Source organism: Felis catus, chromosome B1 (genome assembly GCF_018350175.1).
Source record: "Felis catus isolate Fca126 chromosome B1, F.catus_Fca126_mat1.0, whole genome shotgun sequence".
NCBI lineage: Eukaryota > Metazoa > Chordata > Mammalia > Carnivora > Felidae > Felis > Felis catus.
Genome location: NC_058371.1, coordinates 39,308,750 through 39,335,371, shown reverse-complemented (window position 1 = coordinate 39,335,371; position 26,622 = coordinate 39,308,750). Strand labels below are relative to the sequence as shown.

The following is a 26,622-nucleotide window of genomic DNA, read 5'->3' as shown; positions in this document are numbered from 1 at the left end:
TCCCTTCTTAGCCAGGCACCTTCCTTCCCTCCCTCCTGCCCTTCCTCTTTGCAAGGGATTTCCATTAGGGATGCAGACTTATTCTGGTTGTCCTGGTGCTTACCTTCTAGTGGTGGGAACATTAATGAATAGGCAGGTGATGGCTGAGAGGTAGCAGAGTGATGGGGCAGGGTGGGAGTGGGGAGCGAGACTAGAGAGGGCCTCTTTGAGGAGGTGGCTTTGTGAGAAGGATCCGGTTGTACCCTGGCCTGAGGGAAAGCATCCCAGGCAGAGGGGAAAGAATGGGCAAAGGTCCACAGGCAACAGTAACTCAACAACTTGAAGGAAATGAAAGGAAAATGTCCAACTCCCTCAACTCATTCCTGCCACTTCATCTGTCATCATCCTTCATGTCTGGCTTGCAGCCCTGTCCCTTCTCTGAAGCCCTCATTGGTGAGGTCACCAGTGATCTCATACTTGCCGTCCTGTGGGTCAGTTTCATCCTTGTCGTACTTAACCTTGATGAGACTGGCACTACTGCAGTCCCGCACTCGCTGGCTGCCTGTGCCCTCTTCTGCCTTCTGTGATTTGTCTCACTTCTCCTGGCCTCTCCGCCTCCCTTGCTGATGCACACACATAACTCCTGTGGGGTTGGGACACCCCAGGCCTGCATCCCATGCTCCCTCTCCTCTCCTTACAGACGTCCTGAATGGTCTGACCCACACCCACAGCTTCAGCTTGCAGGCTGGGGACACCCACCTCTGTGTGTCCCAGAGAAGCCAGTGTGCTGTGCTTCAGTCCCCCTCCAGCGGCTCCTGAAATCAGCCTCTCCAAAGCTTGACTCAAAACCCTTTTCTCACCTGTGGTTGGAGTCACACTGCCTTTCTCCCTTTCCCTCACTTGCTGTCCCATTTTCTAACCACGTTTTCTTGAGTTTTTTCCACTTCTCATCATCTCCCCTGGCACTGTCACAGTTTAGGGCTTTGTCATTTCTTGCTGAATCATTGTGCTTCTCTCCTCATTGCAATCTGATCCCTGTGGTCCCTCGATGCTCTGCTCCCCACCCCACTGCTGTAAGGTGATGGTGCTGAAGTGGTCCCCGTCTCCCCTGTTAACAACCCTGAGCTTCAGGTCAGAGTTCGTTCCCATGAGGATGACCTAGTGGGCCGGCATGGTGTGCCCTACCTGAGTCCCCCCAGCTTCACTTCCTACCTCTGTCCCAGACCTAGCTTTTTGCACTCCAGCCTTGCTGAACTGCCTCAGGTTTGCCATACATAACACATTGGTTTTTGCTTTTTTCTATCTCTTAGCTTATGCTGATATCTATCCATAGAATGCCCTCTCTGATTTTGCGGTCTTGGCAAACACCCACTCAGTCTTCAGTTCTGGTGAAACATCTTTTATCAAACTGTTTGCACCTTCCAGCAGGTAGACACTTCCTCCTTTCTGTTCCCTTACACCTTAGGTAGACTCTCTTAGGTGCTTATCATACATTTATGGCTGTGCTGTTTACCTATCTACCTTTCTCGCTGAAAGCACAGCGATTATGTTCATTTTTATATTTCTAATATAAAACACAATCCACAGTAAATAACACCCATAGGAAAAATCAGTAAGGGTCAAAATAACCATGTCACATGAATATGAAGCCCGTCAGGCTGGCGGGGACCTGGTGAGGATCCCAGCCCACCGGGGCACTGGAATCATAACATGCCTTTGCTTTTCATTTATTGTCTGACATCTGAGAGGTTTCATGAAGTGACAGGTAGGTTGTAGTCTTGTGGGGGGAAAATGCCTCTGAAAAGAAAGTCAACTGTTAGTAGAAGTGATAAAATAAGGAGGAGCTCTAAGTAAAGTGAGATTCTTAGAAATTTCTGATAGATTAAGAACCAGGTGATGAATTTGCATAGCTCTATAACAAGAACAAATACATACCAAATGCAATAAATAGAAGTAAGATGAGGCAATTCAGGAGTTGTTTCAGCAAGGGCATCAGTCAGTGCAACTGTTTCTTATCAGACGAAAGAAATGTTTGGTGAAGGCCGAAAACCACAATAAACTTGAGTTGGGACACATCCAGAAGTTACTGTGAATGGATGCACTGTGATGCAGCAGAAAGCAAGGCACATACAGACATTACCCTACCTGAGGAAGAGCTTTAGAGTGGTCACTTTTTATTCGGTTTTTATGGGGAGAATTTCTTACGTAGAGTACCTGAGCATTTGAAGGTTCAGGGCACTATCAGGAACATCTCTTTCACAATGTCAGATGTCTACTATTTTCCCTAAGAAAACAGAGCTGGCAACAGATGGCACTGTAATAATGTCTCATTTATCCCACAGGGTCTGGGAATGAGGTACATATTCCTGCTAAGCAGAATTTTCTAACTGAAAATCACTAAAGCACCAGAATAGTTATGTTAGGAGTAAAATCTTTCTTGGGTATTTCTGTTTGTGTTCTTGAATAGGAGTAAGGAGAATATGCTCTTACAGTGATATGTTCAAGGCAAGTTACATGAGCATTTTTTCTTTATATTCAGTGTCTCAGACATTTTAATTAAAAACAAATAATGTTCTGCCTCCCCCGCACTGTTGTCAGGAGACCACTAGATACTACTGTCAGCATTTCTGCCAGTTCTAGATTCCCTTTTCCCATACACTCTTCTTTTGTTGGTAGAAAGATTTTTTATGAGAATTCCTCTTAAAATTTACTACTTTGAATGTGTTGTAGACTATGAATTTAGATGATTATTGTTTAATAACTGTTACTATTGTGCGTGAAAGTAAAAGAAAAGTTCTAAGGGTGGATGTGAAGATTATCTGTGGGTAAATGAGCCAAACAGTGGTTTTTATGACAGACTTTATATTGTTTATTCTGACTTCTGCATGGTCCTGCATCTCTGCTCTGCTCTGAGCTGTTAATGTCGAATATGAAAAGTGACCTCTAGGGAGCAAACCCTCACACATGGTATGTTCCAGTCAGGCATTAAAAAGTGTGGTGAACACAGGCAGATCACAACTGCCCTGTGACTCAGTTTATTCACCTGTAGAATGACAGGGCTGGCCTAGATGATCTCCAAAGTCCTTAGGGGCCAAAAAACTTAGTTCAGCAACGAAAAGTTTAAAATCTCTGAATACCAGAGTGTTTGGAGGATTGAATGGCCACTTTGGATTGAGAATGTCATGGGAATCCTCCCAAAGGAGGAGGATCAGATTTAGGAGGGCAAAAAAGGTAGACTGGTGGGGAAATGTGTCTTGAGAAAATTCAAGGCCTTTTCAGCAGTTATTGTGGTAAAGTATACGTAAAATTTACCATTTTAACTATTTTTAAGTGTACAGTCCAGTGACATTAAGCATATTCACATTATTGTGTCACCATCACACTACCCATTTCTAGAACCTTTTCATCATGTCAGACTGAAACTCTGTGCCCATTATATACTAACTCCCCATTTCCTGCTCCCTCAATCCCTGGTAACCACCAGCCCGCTTTCTGTCTCTAGGAATTTGACTAATCTAGATTCCTCATATAAGTGGACCCATACAATATCTGTCCTTTTGTGTCTGGCTTATTTCACCAAACGCGTGGTTTAGGGTTCATCCATGTTGTGGCATGTGTCAGAATCCCATTCCTTTTTAAGGCTGGGTCGTAGTCCATTGTGTGTGTCTACTGTGTTGTGTCCATTCATCTCTTGGTTGAGGTTTGGGCTGTTGCCATCTTTTGGTATTATAAGCAGTGCGTGTATGAACATGTGTGCACAAGTATCTCTTCAAGTCTCTGCTTTCATTTCTTTTGGGTACATACCCAGAAGTGGAACTGCTGGATCATATGTTGATTCCATGTTTAGCTTTTTGAAGAACTGCCAAACTCTTCTCCATTGTGGCTGTACCATTTTCCCACCAGCTTTTCAGGAGGGTTCCAGTTTCTCCAAGGGGAAAAAGTAGTTGTAAATGCTCATTGTGAAGCAGCTTGCCTAGAGCCCATATTTCTCGTGAGGCAGGGATAAGGCCTGCAGTTAGGATAGCACACTGAGGTCACATTATGGAGGGTCTTGAAGGCCTGGACACGGGGTTGGTACTTTATTCTCTAGGCTCTAAGAAGCTTGTGAGAGAGAAGCAGGATTAGAATGGTACTGTAGGAAGGCTGAGGGCCACAGGATATGTCAGGATGGATTGGGTCCTGGAAGTAGGACACGGGTTGGCAGAGGATTGTAGTTATTGTGCTGGGAGACCTGACCCAGGCTCCATGTGGGAAGGTAGGGAAGGCAGGGATGACAGTGGAGAAACTTCTGGGATCAGCAGTGCAGGACTGGGCCACAACCTATGCACATATATTGAGTGAAGGTAGCAGGAGTGTGAGGGTAAGGAGTCGTACCTCCTTGACCTCCAGCATCTTGATTTCTGAGGTCCTATGTTGAGGACAGGTTGTAGAGAGGGGGCCTATGTCTGGTTAGCTCCTGGCCTGCTAAAGGGACAGCCATTTGCCGCAGACCAGGGAACTATACTTTGGATGCCTGGAGGTATCCCCATGTAGTTGGTCATCCTAGAGTCTGGTGCCCTTGAGTAAAATAAGATTTTACTTACAAGCACTAAGAACCTTGCTCAGGAAACAGAAACACCAAACTGAAAGTAAACTTAGCATCTATGGAGAGAAAGAAGGGGAAAGAGGGTGCCAGTTAAGGTATCTAAACCAAAATCTAAGCTCGCTGCGAAGTTCTTATTTTGATCTCTCATTAACATAATGCATAAAAATGATGCAATCCTATGCAAAGCTGGTTTGCTTTGCATTTGCTGGTGTGCATGCCACCTCACTGGCTGAAAAATCATTTCTGTCTCAGAAGGCTTCTGTCCCCCTTTTCTCTCAGCCCCTTTGTGTTTCCACCACTGAAGATTTCCAGGAGGCACAGGGATCCATGAAGGAGCGGTCCTTTGTGTCACAATCAGACTGAGGGGGCCTGTGTGCAGGCGTGGGAGGATGTGCCTGCGTGCAGGCGTGGGAGGATGTGCCTGCGGGTGTGGTGGGTGGGTGGCTAGGTGTGGGTTTTAGTGGACACAGGTTGCAAGAGATTTTTAAATAACTTATTTAAAATAGAGGGAATTAAGAGATCTGAATCAGATTTATAAGACATCATTAATTTAATTAGGCAAAGTATGGGGAAATACGCTACAAAGTTGATGTAATAACTGTTTCGAGTCATGGGATGTAGAAGACGATGAGGAAGCAGCTGACATTATGGTGAGCAAGATTAGCCTGGCTGCTCTGGCCTTCCCAGTAAGGAGTGCCAGGCCTGGAAACCATTTTAACAAAGCTGCCACCCTGTCGCACCAGGCTGATGATACATGCTCTGCGAAAGGCAGCTCCTCTTATGTGCTTGAGAATCATTATGATAAGAACTATTACATTCTCTGGGTTCTTTGTAAGTAGATGTCCATCTTCTCAGATGGGTTTGTGTATGTTTCTACCTGTATTCTCAAATATGTGGGTTCAGATGTTTTATGATTCTTATCCCTATCTAATGCTGAGAAAGAAAGTGACTCAGTTAAAAAACAGTCTTTGGCTCACATACGTTTTTATCTGCATGTTAAACTGTCAGCAGCCTTTTGCAGGTTTCTTGCTGTGTGAAAAAGGTATGCTTGCTGACCCCAATAACAGAAGTTTGACAAGGCACAGCCAGCGACCCCTGGCAGGCCTGTTTCAGCTGTGCAGACATGCTCCGTTAGCAAATGCAAACTCCTTGCTGACTCGCCCAGCCTTATTTTTGCCCTGGAATTTGGTGGTTTCCCCAGCTGCTGTAGACAACAGTTAGAGGTGGGGAAGAGGCTGTTTCCTCCACAAGCACTAATTGCCTGAAAGAATTAACAGACTTTGAAGGGAACCACTTCACATTTTCAGAGAAGTCCTTTGAGCTTCCCAAGAAATGAACCTTCTTCTTTCTTCCATGAATGACCCCTGCAGGGACTCTGGATTCTGTTCCAGCATGAGCTCAGCAAAACCTCTCTCAGCTGCCCTGATTCTCAGAGCCATTGAGCAGTATGCCCTGTTACCCAAGGAAGCGATGGAGACTTCCGAAGAGAAGTCAGTCCTTGTAACTCTGCTCTGGTCCTTAAATCATCCGGACTGGCTGCCAGCAGGTTGCGCATTTGGAATCTTGAGGCAGGCCCTTGGGACAACTGTGAGAAATGAGACTACCTTGAAAATCCGCAGTACCAAACTCCACCTCTCTGTGGCACCTGAAGGAGATCCAGACTTTGAACAGGATCAAAGAGGCTGTAAACAGGAAAAGGGCTGTAAAAGGAAAAGCTCCTATTCTGCAGAGAGTGGGGAAGAGAACCCGGCAGTGTTTGTGGAGAAGTCCTGTTATGCCCACAAGAGAAGAGGGAGTGAGGAAGAAAGGAGGGGTGCTTTATCAGAGGTGTCGAGAGCTATGACTCCCTGCAGGCGGGTATTTCCCTGAGATGTACTTTTGTAGCTTCTCCCAAGACTGGAAGGTGCATTCTAGCTAATGTGGGGATTAAGAGGAGGGAAGAAAGATGGAATAGAAAACATGGCAAGTCAGAGGTGAAAGATAAGGGAGCTTATCTGGTGATTGGCTGGATTTTTGCAAGAGTTTCTTCTGACTATAGGAAAAACATACACAATACCAGTGATGTCGGGCAGGCAATGGGACCTAGGCAGCAGGGAATCGTTTGCTTATTTGATAGAAAAATTCTGTTGGATCAGGCCTTTAGGAGGTTCATCCTGAGAGTTGACAGGTCACAACTTCAACCTGACAAATAAGACCGTGGTGTTTTAGTACAAGTGACATGGTGTAGAGCTCATTTGGGGGCAGGGTGTAAATAGATCTCCCAAGTAGTCTGGCTCTGGAGCACTGAGCTGTGCTGCTCCTCAGAGTTAGGAAGGACAATATGAAATTAAATAAGATGTGTGCCTGCCATTGTGTTGGGTATTTTATGTGTTGTGTGCTTTAATGCTTCCAGAAACTTGCACAGCGCCACTCTAAAGTACCCCCAAAATTGCTATGGTCAGTTCATCTGAAATGGCTATAATATCTAAGAGATAATTTTAACATTCTTTTAAAATTAAGTAGGTAGAATAATTATAATATTTATCTAATCATCTTGCTGAAAGTGTGGATAATAGCAGAAAAGAAAAAAAAAAAAACACGCCATTCCACATCACAGCCAATCCTATTTTGGCATATTTCCTTACAGTCCTTTTTTGAATGCCTCTAGTATAAATACAGTTTTGTATCTGACATTACAAACTTTTTTCCATGTTTATGAAGCTCTTCAGAAATGTGATTTTTAAATTGATGGTATTTTGATTTTTGGGGGGATTTTTTAACACGGGAGCATTTGGGGTTTCTAATAGTTATTATATGTAGAGATTTCATGTTAATTTAATGTTTTCAAAGGTGCATTTTGTGCTAGATCTCAGCTATAAAAAACACTCAGCAGCCAAGGTTAATTTTTGAAACTATCCTTGTATTTCTGTTGACAGGGATCTACCGCACCGAAAGGGATAAAGGCACTCTGTATGAGCTCACCTTCAAAGGGGAGCAGAAGCACGAATTCAGACGACTTGTGTTGTTTCGACCATTTGGCCCTATCATGAAAGTAAAACAAGAAAAGCTCAACATGGCCAACACACTCATCAACGTTATCGTGCCACTGGCAAAGAGGGCGGACAAGTTCCGGCAGTTCATGCAGAATTTCAGGTTTGTTTGTTGGTACATGCCTCCCTTCCTCACTGTGGTGTGTGTTAAATGCTGATATCATTTCCCGGTGTTTCCTGCATTTCCTCTGCCCAATACAAAGGCCCCTTTCTCTTCTTGTTCAACTGTTTTCTTCATATAAAGTTTATCATTTGTATTTGCCTTTCCCTAAAGCAACCAGAAAACTGCCAGACAAGCAGATTTACTTTAAGAAATGAAAATTCAGAAGGGTGGCTTTTCATCAGGATCTGCAAAGATGGCTCACTGCCTGCTGTGTTCAGGCCTAGCTTGAGTTTGGGCTCAGGTTTGGGGACAGCCAGGGGCATGAGTGAGGCCTCTCCCAGACTCTGGAAAGCCATCATCCCCATGGCCCGTGGACTTGGATAGAGGATGTGCGCCTTCAGCTGCAGGAAGCCTTAGTTAGTTGTCCTGCTCCTGCAGCGGCTGCCATGGGTTGAATCGGAATCCATTTTTTATTCTAACCTACATCTCCTCAGAGATTAAATTTAGAATTATGCCAAGAAGTTTCCAAGCGTTCATTTTTGTAGCTACTCAAGAAGACGAAGTGCGATTTTATTTTCAGATGCAGTAATGTAGTTTTTACATATGTGTCTTCAAACTCTCTATTGTGCAGTGTTGGCTCTTGTAAGCTGTTACGACTAACATTTCCTACATTGGTCAGGATTAATTAGCTCACTTAGCTAGCCAGCTTATTTTAAAGATTATATGTGTTAATATGTGTCTAATTATAATCTTGGAAGATCGAAATTTACTTTTAATCTTTTATCATTAAATTCACATTATTAAAAGCTGGTAATGCTCAGTAGAAGGGTGTGGTTGATACTTCTCAAAATTCTAGATAATGAATGAAGTCTTTTTAAAGTTTTACATTTGAAGACCAGCCCTTCTCTAAATAAATTTTAGGGTCAGAATTCAACAGTTTTAGAAGAGGCTTTTGTAAATCACCTGGTCATCCCTGACACATGTTCTCTGTGCCATGTAACTGCCTCCTTCACCAGGCAGGCTGCTCTGTTGTTGATCAGCTTCAGATATAAAGCTGGCTATTATTTGGACCTGTAGTCTACCTCCCTGTGATTTATACTCTGTGGGTCTAGTTCTAGCCTCTGAGGAAATGACTGAACTAATCCATTTCCTCTTATACATCATAGTTTTAGATCTTTAAAGACAGCTATCAGAATGTCTGTTGTCTTTTCTTCTCCAGGTTCGGGAGTTGTGCCTTCAGTTGTGACACCATGCGGAGTAGGGTGGGCTGATCTTTTCAACTGTTCCTGATTTGTAGGTCCCCTCTGTGACCATCACTTGAGTGTTGGCAGTGTCCTCTGACTCCAGTAGTAAAGTGTCTATGGAGCTTTGGCTACTCGCAGCCTTCCTTCGGTGTTTCTGTGTTCCCTGCATTCTCTTTAGGATGTCAGAGTGCTGCTGGTTGATTAAGCATGATTTCCTGAGAAGGACTGAACCTGTGGTTGGCACTGAGCATTAAGTCAAATCATTGCTCCCAGCAGCTGGTGTGCCCATTTCTAGCACTAGTTGACAGTGAGTTTCTTTGGCTAGGAAGCTGCCTAGAGCTTGCCAGATTATGGGCCCTGAAATCTGTGTCATCCAGTCATGAAGGCCAGTCACTGTGCGTGCTGGGCTTGGCAAGGTAGAGCTTGTGCTAAAGGAGTGTCTGCTCAGTCTTATGCGTGGGACTCTGGGGCCTGGAGTAGCAGGATTCTCTTGGTTATATATGGCCGGATTGCAAATATTTAATAATAGGAATAAAACTAGAAGGGAAATATTGTTGAAAAAGGTAAAATGACTAGTTTACCAGTCTCCAACATTGAGATGATGAAATGAAATGTAATGTTAATGTTACATTTCTAGTTAAAACATCTAGTTAATGTTGTAAAATGTGGTACACAGGCAGGAGAGGGTGGGTGGGAAGGCTTGCTACTTGGGTAGGATATTTGGAAGGCCTGTGTGTGCCAGACACTTGACCAGATATAGGGGTAAAGAGATGAGCTCCAGAGATGGTGCCTGCATTCAGGTGGACTAGCATCCACTTAAAGGGAGCTAGGAGCTCCAGGAGAAATGGAGACCAGGGGCAGTGGGCCATAAGAAAGCCTTCCCAGGACAGAGGACACTCAGAAACTGTAGGGGTTTCTGAGTGTGTTGGGTCTCTGAAAAAATGAGATGAGAAAGGGTACTCAATCCTGAGAGTATTTAATTCTGTGTCAGAACTAACTAGTAGAGGTGGATTTCAAAGCAGCCAGCAGAGAATGGATTGTTCAGTGTATGGCCTTAGGACAACTAATCATAGCAGAAAAAATTTAATTCTTATTGCATACCAGAACTCAAAGTAAACACCGCTCAATTAAATATTTAAATAGAATTAATATAAATATAAGAGTATTGGAGAAAATACAAGGGTCTATTTATTAAATATTTGATATTGTCTTTATAAAATCCCTTCCATCCCAAGATTAGAAGATTCTAACTCTGGTTGGCCCTGAAGATGGCATCATGAGTGACTTTTGTTTCCTTCTTTTGAATTCTGGTTTGTAAATTTTTATGTAGTTACCATATGCTTTATGTTTTGTTTAAAAATTCAACGAAAGATTTTATTTTTGGCTGTCATAATTTAAACATGGATTTTTAGTTTATAAAAGTGATATATAGCTATTATAAGATATTTAAACAATACAGAACACAAGGAATGAATTATTTAAAAGCTCCCGGACTTCCCTCCCCCAATTAATCATTCTTAACATTAATTAAACTCCATTATAGGTACTTTTCTTCGAATATATGCACATAGAAGAATAACTTGCTAACTAGAAATAATTTAATATAACATGAGATATACTATATATTCTGTTTGTAATTAAATAATTACAATTTTACCTGAATTAATTTATAGAAACAAATCTGAAGTATAACTGAAGAAATTTCTGGTCTTTAAGAAAATGTTTCTCATTTGAATTCTCTCTCTCCCTCGCTCTCTGCCCCTCCCCCACGCTGTCCTGGTCTCTCTCAAATAAATAAACTTAAAAAAAAACAAAAAGAAAATGTTTTCCTGCTGTAAGAGGTAATTAGTTCTGAAGAGATCTCTGTAAAAAATTTTTTAAAAAAAGGTTTCGCAAAACAGAAAATATTGGAATTATTATGTATTTTTTTGCTGCGTATTTTTAACTTTAGAACAGATTGAAAGATTACAATAACAAGAGGAAATCAGCAGTTATACTTTCTCCCTCTCCTACATCCCATTTATTGTTTTTACCTCATCAGGGTTTGCAGCCTTTACATTCTGTTTTGTAACCACAGAGCTGGTATTTGGGTGGGTTTTGTGTCCTTGCCAGCAGCCCTGGCAGGAGCGGCTGCAGTCCTGAGGTCATGGTTGGCTATGGTGCACAGGCAAGAAAGGTTTTCTAGAAGCATCGTAAATTAGAGGCCCCTGGGTGGCTCAGCTGGTTTGGTGTCTGACTTTGGCTCAGGTCATGGTCTTGTGGTCCGTGAGTTCGAGCTCTGTGTTGGGCTTTGTGCTGTCAGCTCAGAACCTGGAGCTTGCTTCAGATTCTGTGTCTCCTTCTCTTTCTGCACTCCCCTTGCTCTTGTTCTGTCTCTCAAAACTAAATAAACATTAAAAAAATTATAAAAAAGAAGAAGGGTTGTAAGTGCTTGAGAGTAGAGTCTGCTTATGGTCATTTTAGTTTAAGGATCACTTGGCTGGACTTAAAATCCTCAGGACACTCTTTCCTCAGGACATTGTAGACATTCCTCTGGCATCCAATGATACTGTGGAGAAGCGTCAGGACGACTTTTTTGGTCTCTCCCGAGAATGACTTCCTTTTGCCTGAAGAATTCCTTCTTTAGTCTTGAATCCTAATAGCTTAATCAGGACAGGTCTCCTCTCAGTGTCTGTTGTTTTCTCTGAGATTTTCCTGTGCTTAATCGAGTTTTCTTTTTTGTTTTGTGGATTCTTCCATGTCAGGAAAATTTTTTGGTGTTTTAATTGTGAATACCTCTCCTGCTCGGCTTGTTGGTGTCTCTGCTTTACAGACACAGTTGCGTATTTCACAGACCTCCCCCATTTATCAGCTTCTCTCTGTTTTGTAATCCTTCGTCTATTATCTGCTTTTACACAGTCTTTCCTTTTAGGTGAGTAATTTGGTTTTCAGATGTCTCTATTTTGTACCTTGCTATTTTTAGTTTATCACTTTTGTCTGTTCGGGCTCTCAACTCACTTTCTCAGCACAGAATGTGCCTTTTAATCTGTTGTTTTTATCATTGCTTCTTTGAATTTTTTATTGAATTCACATTATTAAGGAAGTGTGAAACATTTGTAAGACGTTTTCTTCTGTTTGAATTGTATTTTCTTCCAGACTAGGTTTTTTTTAATGCTATTGCTTTCTTATTAATATCTTTTTCTTTCTTCCTTAAACTGTATTACTATTCCTGAAGCACGGTTGCTGTGAGGTGTCTCTTCAGCCTCCTTCTGCATGGCATGCAGATGGCCACACAGGCCATTTGCTCTGACTTTGTGTGGATGGGTTCTCCTTTCCTACCTCCCCAACTTGATGGAGAACTGTTTGTATCCCACTCCTGGCTATGTTCTGAGGGTAGTGTATTTGTTTTATTTGCTGTATTTGCAGTCTCCCAAGAACACGGGAAGGAGAGAAAGAACTCAGTGGAGGCTTTGTACAGCTTTTGTTGAAGATTCCCAATTCCTGTGGCTCTTCTGTGCCCTGGGATGGATGTGAGCTGTGCTAGGCTCACTCTGTCTAGTGGTGGATGGGTCTTTGTACTAGAGTGGAAGATGATTTGGCTCTCAGAACAGGCCCTCAGTGGAGGGCTAAGGCCTGGAACATCAGAGAGAATCCGCTCTCTTTGCTTACTTTTCTTACCTTCACCTATTGTCTTCAGCAGCTCCTTCCACTCCCACAAATCAAAAAGAGGAAAGAAGATAAGGTTTTGGCCTTTTGTTTAATGATTGGCTCTGTGTGTGTGTGTGTGTGTGTGTGTGTGTGTGTGTGTGTGTCTGTGTTGTGGGGGTACATGTAAGATGCTTCATCTGTCAGCATCTCCCATCCTTTCTCCTCTTTCTGCTTTTAAGAAGGATCTGCACTAACTGTGGTCACCTTTTTTTTTTTTAAGTATTTATTTTGAGAGAGAGAGCACACACACCCACACAAGCAGGGGAGGGGCAGAGAGAGAGGGAGAGAATCCCAAGCAGAGTCCACCCTGTCAGTGCAGAGCCTGACACACTGCTTGATGCCACGAACGTGAGATCATGACCTGAGCCTAAATTAAGAGTTGGACACTTAACCGACTGAGCCACCCAGGTGCCCTTGGTCATCTTTATTCTTTTGCTCCTGCCCACTCCACCTTTTTTACAGGTGTTAGTTCACAAAGTGTAATGAGAACAGCCTTACCGTCCTTCTCTACTTTCCACACAATGTGGAGAGACCACATATTCTGCTTTGGCTCTTCCTTCGCCGAGATCCTGAAGTGGGAGTTGGGGCCCCCTGTCTCTCCCCAGACCAGCCATTCCTTGGAGCCACTTTATCACTGCCCTGGCTGCTTCCCTAGCTCTTCTGGAGGAAGTGTCTAGGACTGGAAGCCACATGAGGGGAGAATAGAATCTTCCGTTTCTTCCACTGTCGTCTTTGAAGATTATGTCATGTTCATTAGTCATTTATTGGTAGCAATACTTGATATTTGCCACTATTTTTGGTACCTGGTTTGCAGGGATCACTATATGAGATTAATTTATTGAAAACATTATCCTTCCCGTGCATGTCCTTTAAAATGTAAATGCCCTTTGTTCTGATCCATTTGAATGAGGAATCTTTTACAAGTTGCTTCATATATCTGGGCTTTTGTATCTTCTGTAAAATCTAAGTACTGGTCCAGATGGATCCCCTTGCAGCCCTGACACTCCTTATGACACATAGATTTAGGGCTTTGTTTTGTTTTTCACTTCAGCATTGTTTTGCTAATTACTTACCTAGAAAAGACCTAAATGGCTAAGAATTATAACAAATATGCCTTCTTGGACAGAAGAAAGAGATGTAGAACCTGGAATTCCCCAGAGAGAGTGGCCCGTAGGGAAGACTGGGTCTGAGGAATCAGATCACTTGGGGTGATGACCAGGCATGGGGTAGAATCTGCAAGGAACAAAGGCCAAGTTTTCATGCTCCAGACCTGTGTTGGGTATGGGTCCTGGGGACAAAATTGATTCCTGGGTACATAGAGTATATGGACTAAGATATTTACTCTCATTATTTTATTTTATTTATTTAAAAAAAATTAATGTTTATTTACTTTTGAGAGAGAGAGACAGAGGGTGAGCAGGGGAGGTACAGAGAGAGAGAGAGAGGGAGACACAGAATCTGAAGCAGACTCCAGGCTCAGAGCTGTCAGCACAAAGCCCAATGTGGGGCTTGAACCCACAAACTGCAGATTCATGACCTGAGCCCAAGTTGGATGCTTAACCAACTGAGCCACCCAGGCACCCCTAGTCCCATTATTTTAATCATCTCAACTAACCCTAAAAATTATTTGTATTTACAAAAACTAAAAATTCAATAAAACCATTTTTATAAAGGTCACTGGAGAAAGATTCATTAAAAATGTAGAATGTACCTGGAAGCTGGGACTAAAGGCAGACTGCAGATTGTCAAAAATGTCAGCTCCAAAGTTGCTGGCAGACAAAGGGAAGAGGGGAAAACTAAGGCTAGTTTAACTTCAGCCCTCAGTAGTTATTGGAGAGAAGGGTGTTATTTGTTGGGGGAGAAAAGCTTCTTCCTAGCACTAGATCTTAATGGTCTTTATTTAAGAGGCAGTAAGCATTAAATGAGTGATATTCCTAGGATTTACAAGAAACTATGAAGCCAGAGCTTCAATATTGTCATCTCCCTGAGTAGGAGTGCAGTTCACAGGAGCAACAACCCCCCAATCTGGCTGCTGGCTGCTGCTTTGTGACTGGTGTGCTCAGTGACTCCACTGTTGTTCATGGAGATGCGATGCCTTTTTACCCTGGCAGGCTTGTTCTCCCTTGCTATCGACCTAGTCCTGGCCCATGGGGGAACCTCACGGTTTCCACATGCTGTTTCCCTCCCAGGAATGCCCCACATGCCTCACCTGGGGTCTGGGGGACTTCATCATCAGGATTCCTTTACCTGTGGCCAAGAATAGAGAGAGCGTACCCAGGAACCTTGCTTCACATTTAGCCCCTGTTTGTATCTGTTTCCCTTTGACCAACAGCATGTTAACTTAAAACCTGATGCCTCCTCCTCTTCCTCCTCCTCCTCCATCCACTTCCTTGTCCTCCTCGTACTCTTCTTCTTTTTCTTTAATCACCTGATGTCCCTTTGAAATTATTCTTGTATATGCTTTTTGGCTGTTTAGTTTCCCTTGGCTTCTGGGTTATTGGGTTTAAGCTCATCAGTTATTTCATGATGTAGTTAGTGATAGCAGGAAGAAACTCTTAATAACAAAGCTTTAGATTGTCTTTGCATCCTTATTTCTGAGCCTGTCCCAGAAAAAAATAGATTTTTATTCAAATGATTTTTTTATGATTTTTAAAAATCTTTCCCAGTTCATTTCAAGTTTGCTTGATTTTTATTTTGACTACTTCCAGCTGGTCTGAGAACCCTTTTTCGTGTTGCTATGATTCTCCTCAGACTTTAGTAGTTATTTTTATTTTATGTTCTTTCTTTCTTACTCTTCTCTCATCCCTCTCTAGGCATTTATATTTTAAGGCAATATCAGGGAAATCTTTTACTTAAATTTTCTTTAATGATTTTTAAATCCCTTTTCTGCCTAGAATCATTGAAGAGGTCCTGGAGATTTCTGGATTTTTAAAAAACAATGTCTAGAGACTCTCTGAGAGTGAAATGAGCCTTGAGGGTAGGGCTAAGCTGGTAGACTTTAGAGTGTAACAGAAAGGTTTCAAGTCATCATCAAATATAGGAATATAGGAAACTAATGTAGTTTCCACGGTATCATCCTCCCTCCCACTCATGCCCCTCTACCTCTCCCGTGGGCCCTTTCTCTATTCACACACCAGTGTTGCACCCAGGAAGGTTTTAGGGTTTGTATGTTTGAGAAGAAGTAATCTACATCATTCACCTTACTTGAAGAAAAGTGTCTATTTGGGGACCTAATAGAGGTTCTTTCTTATTTCATTTGAGCCACAGATTATGTGAAAACATCTACCCAAGACTAGAAAATGATCAGCTGGAAATGATTTCATTTGCTATTCTGAAATGGCCACCCAATTGGTTGGTTGAAAGTCAAAATCAGTCTCATTTCGTGACACTGATCAGACTACTGAAATAATGAAATCCAGGAACTGTATAGTAATTTAGCTCGAGGTGAGGGGATGGAAAAGACCCACCAAACCAAAGATGAATATTATTTTTTATAGCCAGATTTCGGAAAGCCCCCATCACATACTTTTTCCCTCTTCAGGATAGAATGTAGTCTTCTTTTCTAATGCCTTTTGGCTAAGCAGTTTCCTCTTGTTGTCAGTGCAGACCTTAGGTAGCATTTGGAGTCTAATGGGCCATTATGTATTATCTCATTTGCATGGGATATAATTAAAGCTAAATAATAGATTTTCTTCTCATACCTGATATATTTGAGTAGAAAATTGACTTAGAAAAGAATAGTGATATAATTTCCTTGCATCTATGCCTTCTTAGCCAATGAAACCCTTTCTCTGCTCCTCTCTACCTGTGTGGAGCCTCTTACCTGTCAAGGCTCAGCTTGAATACTCCTCTTCCATGATACCCCTTCTCCATCACTCAATAGGAATTAATCATACTCTTCTCAGCCCCTTGACTCGTTAGACCTCCAAAGTGTTGCTGCAGAGAGTCCATCCTGCCTTATACTCTTCAGCTGTTCATTCTTTCCAATATGCTGTCAGATCCCTGAGGCAAGTAGGGTGACCAGTTGTACCAGTTTGCTTGGGACTGAGGAGTTTCCTGGTATATTGACTTTCAGTGCTAAAACCTGGAGAATCCCAGGCAAACCTGGGTGGTTGGTCCCCCTACAGGCACCATTAATGATTATTTTTTAAAAAAATCTTATTCCAATGAGAATAATGCATTGCACAACAAAGTTACTCAGTAAATCTTTTTGAGTCCATGTTTCCACTAGCCACTTAATCTGAGGTATAAAAACAAGTACCCCTAATTATATGAAAACATAGTCTTCCTCTGTCTCTCTCTTTCATCTTCTGTGGCAAGATGTCCAACCTCTTATGCACTCCCAGTCTTTCTAGTAATACCTCAGGGACGTTTCACATATCCTCAAATATAAGTTCAGCTTCCACTGACTGCCCAGGCATCAGCTGCATGAAGCAAACTCACTGCTCTGACAACAGAGTTGTTGGCACTCACTAATGCCACGGAAGCTGCTGGTGCAGCCATCACTGTGCCAACACTGCCATGTTTATTCCCCAAAAGTCCTGGCTTGAGCTCCTGACACCCCCTCATAATCTTGTTTTCTGTAAAGAGAGCCTTTCAGTGTTTCCTGAAGCCCCATATCTTTCTAGGACTCACCCATGAGTCCACAGGAGCCAGCTGAAGAACAGGGATAACACTGGGGATGCACATTGTTTCACAATCACATACCTCTGATGACTCAAGTGTTTTACTGAACCTGATTCTTCCTTAAGATTGTGGTTCTGACCAGGGGAGCTATTTTGCACCTTCTACTGTGGCACGTTGGGTAAAGTCTGGAGACATTTTTGGTTGTCACAGCTGAGGTGGGGGTTTGGGGGTGTTACTGACATCTGGTGAGTAGAGGCCAGGGATGCTGCTGGGCATCCTGAAATGCACAGGAAACTCCTTCCACAGTAGGTAATTATATGGTTCAAAATGTCAGTGGTGCTGAAGTTGAGAACCCCTTTGGGATGAGTTCTCTCCCTAAGAGTACAGCACTTCATCCACATAGGCCTTGGGTTACCCTGTCCCCCAGTCCACCAGACTGCCCAGTCATACCTGACTACTCCCATCAGGAATGCAAGTTGAACAGTCCTTCCCCATGGCCAATTTACATTTGGAGTTTTGTTGAGGGTTCCTCCATGCTCCTCCTGGCCACACAAACTCACTGAGCTTTGTGGTAGAGTCCTAGACCAATTAAGACCAAAGCTGTGAGATTTCATAGGTACATCCTTCATCCTGCTAGGGTAACCTTAGGTATACAAATATCAGGCTGGTCCTTAAGAAACCTGGATTTTATGCCTGGCTGCCTCCAGAGCTTGGGCAGGTCATTGGAACTCCTTTCTTTACCTATGTACTGAGAGTGTAAGCGAAGGTCAACTACCTCTTTCTACCTCGTTCAGATTAGTAACAGAACTCAAAGACTGTGATGTGCTTTTAGCCTCTTGGGAAATAAAAATATAGGTGTGTAAGTGACTAGGATATATGTTTTCTGACTGCAAATATATCTTAATTAGTCCCTGTACTCTGTGGTACAATATCCTCTGGGAGAAGGAACTGTTGTTTTCCAGGAAAAAAATGTCTTCAAAAGACGAGGTCTTTGTGGGTTGCCTTTTTGTTTTGTTGTTGATTTCCTTCCCTGAGCAAAAGCTTTTTATTTTGGTGTAGTCTTTTGCTTTTGTTTCCCTTGCCTGAGGAGACATGTCTAGAAAAATGTTTCTGTGGCCAATGTCAAAGAAATTACTGCCTGTGTTTTCTTCTAGGAGTTTCATGGTTTCAGGTCTCACGTTTAGGTCTTTAATCCATTGTGGGTTTATTTTTGTGTATGGAGTAAGAAAGTGGTCCAGTTTCATTCTTTTGCATGTCTGTCCAGTGTTCCCAACACCATTTGTTGAAGAGACTGTCTTTTTACCATTGTATATTCTCTCCTGCTTCATTGAAGCTTAATTGACCATATAATCATGGGTTTGTTTCTGGGCTCTATTCTCTTTCATTGATCTGTGTGTCTTATTTTTGTGCCAGGACCACACTGTTTTGATCATTATAGTTTTGTAGCATATCTTGAAATCTGGGATTGTGATACCTCTAGCTTTTTCTTCTTTCTCATTGCTTTGGCTATTCAGTGTCTTTTGTGATTCCGTACACATTTCAGTATTATTAATTCTGGTTCTGTGAAAAACGTTGTTGGTATTTTGATAGGGATTGCATTAAATATATAAGTTGCTTTGGATAGTATGGGCGTTTTAAGAATATTGGTCCTTCCAATCCATGAGTATAGAAATCTTTCCATTTGTTTGTGTCATCTTCAATTTATTTCAACAGTATTTTATAGTTTTGAGAGTACAATTCTTTCACTATCTTGGTTAAGTTTATTCCTAGGTATTTTTTTTTAATTTTTTTTCAACGTTTATTTATTTTTGGGACAGAGAGAGACAGAGCATGAACGGGGGAGGGGCAGAGAGAGAGGGAGACACAGAATCGGAAACAGTCTCCAGGCTCTGAGCCATCAGCCCAGAGCCTGACGCGGGGCTCGAACTCCCGGACCGCGAGATAGTGACCTGGCTGAAGTCGGACGCTTAACCGACTGCGCCACCCAGGCGCCCCAAGTTTATTCCTAGGTATTTAATTATTTTTGGTGGAGTTGTAAATGGGATTGTTTTTGTTAATTTCTCTTTCTGCTGCTTCCTTATTAGTGTATGGAAATGTAACTGATTTCTATATATTAACTTTGTATCCTATTACTTTACTGAATTCATTTATTAGAAGATATTTGCAAATGACATATTTGATAACGGGTTAATAGCCAAAATATATAATTAACTTATACAACTCAAAACCAAACAACAACAACAACAACAAATAATCTGACTAAAAAATGGGTAGAGGACCAGAAATAGACATTTTTCCAAAGAAGACATACAGATGGCCAACAAACACATGAAAAGATGCTCACCATCACTCAACATCAGAGAAACACAAATCAAAAGCACAATGAGATATCACCTTATACCCACTAGAAGGGCTAAAATAAAAAAAACACAAGAAATAACAAGTATTGGTGAGGGTGTGAAGAAGGAATCCTCATGGGCTGTTTGTGGGAATGCAAATTGGAGCAGGCATTTGGAAAACAATGTAGAGGTTCATCTAGAAATAAAAATAGAATTGCCATATGACCCAGTAATTCCACTTCTGGTATTTACCCCCCAAAATAAAACAGTAATGAAAACAGTAATTCAAAAAGGTATGTGCCTCTTATGTTTATTGAAGCATTGTTGCAATAGCCAAATTATGGAAGCAGCCAAATATCCATCCATAGATGAATGAATAAAGAAGATGTGGTATAAGTACACAATGGAATATTACTCATCCATAAAAAAGAATGAGATCTTGCCATTTGCAACAACATGGGTGAAGCTAGAGAATATTATGCTAAGTGAAATAACTCAGAGAAAGACAAATACCATATGATCTCACTCATATGTGGAAGAAACAAAACAAATGAACAAAGAAAAATGAGACAAGCAAAAAAACCTCAGACTCTTTTTTTTTTAATTTTTTTTTAATGTTTATTTATTTTTGAGACAGAGACAGAGCATGAACGGGGGAGGGCCAGAGAGAGAGGGAGACACAGAATCTGAAGCAGGCTCCAGGCTCTGAGCTGCCAGCACAGAGCCCGACGCGGGGCTCGAACTCACGGACCGTGAGATCATGACCTGAGCCGAAGTCCGACGCTTAACCGACTGAGCCACCCAGGTGCCCCAAACCTCAGACTCTTAAATACAGAGAACAAGCTGATGGTTGCCACAGAGGAGGTGGGTGGGGGATGGGTGAAATAGGTGAAGGGGATTAAGAGTACAGTCATCTTGATGGGCACTGAGGAATGTGTAGAATTGTTTAATCACTATATTGTACACTATATTGTAAGTAGGATTGTGGAGCTAATACAAAGAAAGCATCCATGTGAAATGAAGGGCTTCCCTGAAGGGTTCTTAGGAAGCTGGGGTTCCCTGACACTTATATGGCTTTGCTGTAACCTGACCATGGTCATTATAGAGATGTGCTCTCAGGGGCACCTAAGTTAGCTCGGAGGATCCAGGCATAAACAATCACACCAAAACACAGACATCTCCACATACACAGTCACCCACATACACACTATTTTCTCACACACATTGTTCCAGGTGATGGAGTCTAGTGAGAATTATTTTGAAAAATATAAAAATCACACATTCAGACAGATTGGTGATGGTGTTTCCATAGTACTTGTGCTCATTCTCTCGTAGAGCATTTGTTTATTGTGTTCTAGGTAGTTTTAGTTATGTACAGTAGATAGATAACTTATCAAGGGCAGAAATGTTTTATTCATTTTTTTAAGATCCCCTGGTAGAGCGTCTGCCACGTAGTATGTTGCTTGTTTGGTTATTGTTTGTTAAAGGAAGGAAGGAAGGAAAAAATGAGTAAATGAAATGGAACCCTGGAGGAGCACCTCAGAACCAATTCTGCTTTGCCTTTTTGGGAAGCCTCAGCTGGCGAAAGAAGAGTGAAGGGCCAGTGTATCTGTTTTATTCCTTGAAAACAGGGAAGTGCTTTGAACAGATTTTTAAATGCCAGCAAAGATGTTACTAGAAAAACAAGAATGCTTTTTATGCAGGCTCAGCGGGTGACCCTCTCCTGATTCTAGGATAAATTTTTTCCAACTACACATGCATTTTGAAAGCACATTTTTCCTGGTGCTTGGCTCTCTGTGTGTTCTTTTATTCTACCCTGGCAAAGAAAGTTAAAGCATTATCTGGCAAGTTAGCAAAAGAGATCTTTTATGGAAGAGAATTTTGTTGTCAGTAGGTATGATTTAGACTGCAGGGACTGAGGCTGTGAGGGAGCTCTCAGTTTGAAGCACTTTGTCACATGCTGGGCCTCTGTTCCTGGTTCCTTGTCTGTCTAAGAGCTCTGCCATCAGACTGCATTTCAGAGGCAGCTCTTACCTTTAATTCACGGGAAAGAAACAGATTCTCCGAACCAAGCCTGTGACCAGGATGAGTCCTGCATGCTTCTAGCCTCGGGTCAATATCATCTTCCCTGATATTTCTTCCATCTGGGATTCTCTTCTTCCTCTTCTCTTCCTCTACCCTAACCCTCCTTCAGGCCCCAGCCATTCCAGCTGATAGGATTTGCTGTGTTTTCTGAACTGTCTCCTTGTTATTTGTGCCATGAGGTGTCATTATTTTATTTGAGTTCATTTTATTTCCCAAGCATGTTGAGCAGAGGAACCAGATCTCCTACATCTTTGGATTTCTCCCAGCGAGGCAGTCACTTCTTTTTGATGGCATTATTAAAAAAACAAAACAAAACATTGAATGAATTAGCCTCTGCAGTTAGAGCTCAGGGATTTTCAGAAAGCTGTTATGTGGACTGTTGTTTGGGGGGTTAAGGAAAGTAGTGAATATAGAGACAAAAGGAATAAAAAGGAAGGACATGCAAAATGTCAAAATATCACAAAATATCCAACCAGTAGAATCTTTCATTAATTTGCTTCCAGAAAACTCTTATTTAAACTGTGCACACACATATATGTGTACACATACATGTACACACATATTTACATACATGTACTTACACATATACACACATATGTTCATATACACATACCTAATTTATGCACATATCACAAATGTATATGCGGTAAACCCTCAGCGGAGTATCTTACCAGATTAGCTAGGTGTTACCATTTAGAGAGCAGGGCATAGGCAAATAAATAAGCTTTGGTAGAGAAAGTAGGTCTAGATCAGTCCAGAGCCAGAGGCCTGGCCCAAAGAGGGCTGTCAGGACCCTGGAGCCTGAGGTGCCAGGTACCTGGGACAATTGGTCACAGGGAGGAGAGACAGGGAAGTAGTGCAGGTGATTGTGGGTGCTCGGGAAGGTGCGACCCAGGGAAGGTGCACAGAGCAGCTGCGCTCCAGCCTGGTCATTCCCTTGAGGTATGAAGAAAGGTTTCTGGAGCCCTACATGAAAGAATCTTTTACCTTTGCTCATTCAGTCTTGAAGACTGTTTGTGTTTGGCACACGCAGGAAAGCTCATAGACAAGGATTCTTGTCTCACCTTCTCTGGATTTTAGCTTTCTCATCTGTAAAATGGAATCTATGTTTATGTCTTCTGTACTTCATAGACTTCTTATGGCAAAGAAGGGTAATAAGGCCCCAGTGACCTTTCCATGACACTAGGTGACCCCGATGGGCTAAGCCTGTGGCAGATCAGACCTGTGGCCTCTTGTGTCTGAGTTTCATTTACTAGATCTGCACGTTTAAATTTCATTGTTTTCTCCATAAGATACATATCAATACAGGTAATTGTGATGGCCAGCCAGAAATGGCTTGCTGACCCATCTCTGCTCTTTCGGTAGTTCACTCAGTTTACTTCGAGAACCTTTTGCACTTTACAAAACAGGTATTTGTTTGGACCTTGCCTGTTATTGTGAACACAGGACCAGACATACATGTGTTTTGTTTTCTAGGGAGATGTGCATCCAACAGGATGGGAGAATTCATCTCACAGTTGTTTACTTTGGGAAGGAAGAAATGAATGAGGTCAAAGGAATACTTGAAAACACTTCCAAGTAAGTATGATGTGAACTGTCATAAGGACTCATAGTAACTGAGCTCAGAGACATACATCCAAGGATTGAACTTCTGCTTCAGTTTTGTTTTCCTTAACACTGTGGGTCAACTGGGGGATTGAATGTTTGCCAGCTGTGCACCCTCCTTCCCCGGGAGACCACCCCACCTGACGCTGGTCCCCGCTGTGCAGGGCATTAACTTTGACAATTGAGATAAACTTCCCTGAGCTGTAAGGATGGGGCCACAGGCTTCCTGGAGATTCTGCATGACTGGATGTTGTCTCAGCATTGCTGATCTGGGAACTTGATGTCACAGAGTGGGAATGAGGGATGCCATATGTGTGTAGCAAGCTCCAGCTGAGTGCTATCCGTGCTCCAGTTTCATCCACTTAGCAAATGGTCTCACCCTGTTGACTTTCATTCATTATGCATATTGAGAGATTAGGGGGAAGTCAGGAGTGATGGCTAGGACAGGATCATTGATTAAGCCTATTCAGCTGAACAGAAATTATCTAACACAAAACTTTAGACTTAGGCTTGTATTTTTGTACTTCACTGATCAATTGTATGGGTGAATAAATGAAAGCATCCCAGATGGACTTTTTCCCTACCCAAATAAATGGACAAGTATTTAATAAATATCTCGGGCATTTTCTACTAGTGAGGAGGCCAGAATGGTACAGCCACACTCCCTTCTGGTTTGCTGTGGAGGACTGCAGACCTCACTTGAGTAATCAGGTGGGTGGTTTCTCCATAAGTGAAGCTTGGAGGGTGGTCAGCAGTACTCAGAAGCAGAAATAGTCTGAAGAACTCCATATGGTCTAAATATAAACAGAGCCCCCTGTTTTGAGTTTCTGGTAAATGGGAAGAGGATGATAGTCCACAGATAAGATTACAAGATTGAGAGCACTTTTTGTATTTATTTTCATACTTTGTTACTAATTTTGTATTAATGGGCACAAGATCAGAATGCTAATTATAATAACTCAAATGTTCTAAAGCAGTCCACTGGTCAAATTTCGTCCATCTCTTGTTTCTGTAAATAAAGTTGTATTGCAATGCAGGCATGCTTCTTTGTTTACATATTATTTATGTCTGTTTTTGTGCTATAACCGCGGAGTTGAGTAGTTGTGACAGAAACAGTATGACTTGCAAAGCCTAAACTCTTACTCTCCACTCCCTTATAGAAAAAGTTTGCTGACCTCTGTTCTAAAGCAGTATGGAATTCAGAGTTTGAAACCAGTAACAGCTTAAAAGCTAGGCCCCTGTGGAAGGGCGATCAAAGAGAGTAGAATAACTGATTATCCGACATGTAAGTAAAATAGAAATCTCTCGACTCCAATGTATTTCAGTATCCTTTTCATCTCTGCTTCAGAATGAGGTGCATGGATTATTAGAATTCACGTCCTCTGCCTAGTGGATAGGTTTTAACATCTCTGGAAGTATCCATTCCTGGGCATGGATCTTTTTTTTTTTTTTTTTAAGTTTCCCAGTTGCTTCTAACACATAGCCAGGATTGAGAGTCATTGTTTGAGAAAGCGGTGGGCCACCCCAGGGGCTGCCCAGGAGAGGCCTTAATTGCAGCCAGCTGTCCCAGTCCAAGGTATTTTTAAGTAGTTATCCAGGTGACTGTAAAGTGCAGTCAAAACTGGGTCTGTCACCTTCTGAGCACATTAAAAGACATTTGCTGATTAGTATAACAAAATTGACATAAATCTGATGGATAAGTGGAAGGCCAGTTTTGATGTTGTTATGAGAGATACCCTTTCTAGTGACTGGAATGCTTAATGACTCTTATTAAGGCATTCTTCTCTCTATCAAATTACCTGGCAAGCTGAATACTTGGTCAGAAGGTTGCTTGGTGAGCAAAGAATGAATAGAATCTGAACAAGAAAAGTAGAATCATTTCAGTGGTAGGGACGGTTTACTTAAAGTTTTGGAAAATTCCAAGTGAGTAATCTATCCATAACTGAGAACTTTGTGCTAGAGACTGAGTCCGTCAGTGCTTTAAAGCTGTGCTATGGAAACTCTATAGAAATTAATTGGAACCCTATTTTTCTGTGTTGATGTTCTCATTGTGCTAACTGGGGATATCTGCAAGGTTGATGTGGCGGGTCCTACCCCCTCCCGGTGTTGCTTTCATCAGACAACCTCCCATAGGATGCCCCGCCCTCCGCAGCCAGCTTGAGTTGACTTTAACAGGGCAGCACCACCACACCGCCTTCCAGATCACTCTCCCTAATCACCTATTGCCTGAGCCTCCTACCCAAACTGGCTTTAATTTCTAACCTTGTCTTGATGACTTACTGTCCCCATCCAAACTGGGAGGCGTGGTTCGCCCCTTCGTCTTGGTTCCCATTATTGTCTTCTACTTGGAATTCTCTCCATCCTCCTTTCTATGCACTCAGACCCCTACCCTTTTATCCCCACCCCACCCCTGAGTGCCCACTTCTAGAGCTTTTCCTGACCAGTCCTCTCTCTGAACTCAGACTACACTCCCTGTCAGCATCTCTTCTGTTTGGCACTTGGCATATGATTTGGGTATTCACATTTCTTTCTTTTGTCCTAACTATAGACTATCAGCTGCTTAGTAAGTAGTACCATATGTACCATATCATGTGGCTCTTTGTAACTCTGGCACCTAACATGGAGTCATAGTCAGAAAACAATCAGTGTTTGTTCATCAAGAGAAGGGCAATGCCAGGTACACAGTATATTTGTATTCTTAGTAAACTATATGAAAGCTTGTATAATAAGCCCTATTTAGATGTAATTTTTATCATTCTTTTAAGATGGTAAAATACATCTTATATTTGAATAATAATAACCATTATTATTTACATGAATTATTTAATATTCACAGCAACCTTATGACACAGATGCTGTCATTAGCCCCATTTCATAGAAGAAGAAACTGAGGCTTGGAGACAGGCTGCCATCCCTACCACATGGGAGAGCCAGGATCTGAACCTCATCTGTTAACTACTGGTACTCACAGGCTTAACATTGCACCAAATTTTTACTCCAGTTTATTTCCTTCTGAAACCCACAATTGTCAACTGAAAATAATAAGAGTTGAAATCAGCCTAAATGATATTTTACTTCATTAGGATACCAGCATTGTGATTAAACTGTTCTAAATGCAGCTAAATGTATATATATATTTAGAATATCTTTTAAAAATCTAGTTCGACTCATGCCATGTTTGTACTCTGTCTCTAGATTTATGATTACTTGGTTGAGCTTTACATTTCCATTGATGGCTGTAGATCAGTGTTTTGGAAACTGCAATTTGTGATTCATTAGAGGGTTGTGAAAAAGCTTTAGTGGGTTATGTCCAGTGTTTTTAAAACATTGCAATAGAATA

General features: G+C 41.9%; 1 protein-coding gene across 10 annotated transcripts in view; it reads left to right on the top strand.

Moving 5' to 3' along the window:
* Positions 1–26,622, top strand: part of CSGALNACT1 (chondroitin sulfate N-acetylgalactosaminyltransferase 1) — a 347,804-nt gene that overhangs the window by 294,119 nt on the left and 27,063 nt on the right. For all 10 annotated transcript variants that reach the window (XM_023252542.2, XM_023252543.2, XM_045055452.1 and 7 more), the window contains 2 exons: positions 7,480–7,696; positions 23,154–23,255. In XM_023252542.2, coding sequence (XP_023108310.1) covers positions 7,480–7,696; positions 23,154–23,255 — 319 coding nt within the window. The remainder of the gene's footprint in view (positions 1–7,479; positions 7,697–23,153; positions 23,256–26,622) is intronic.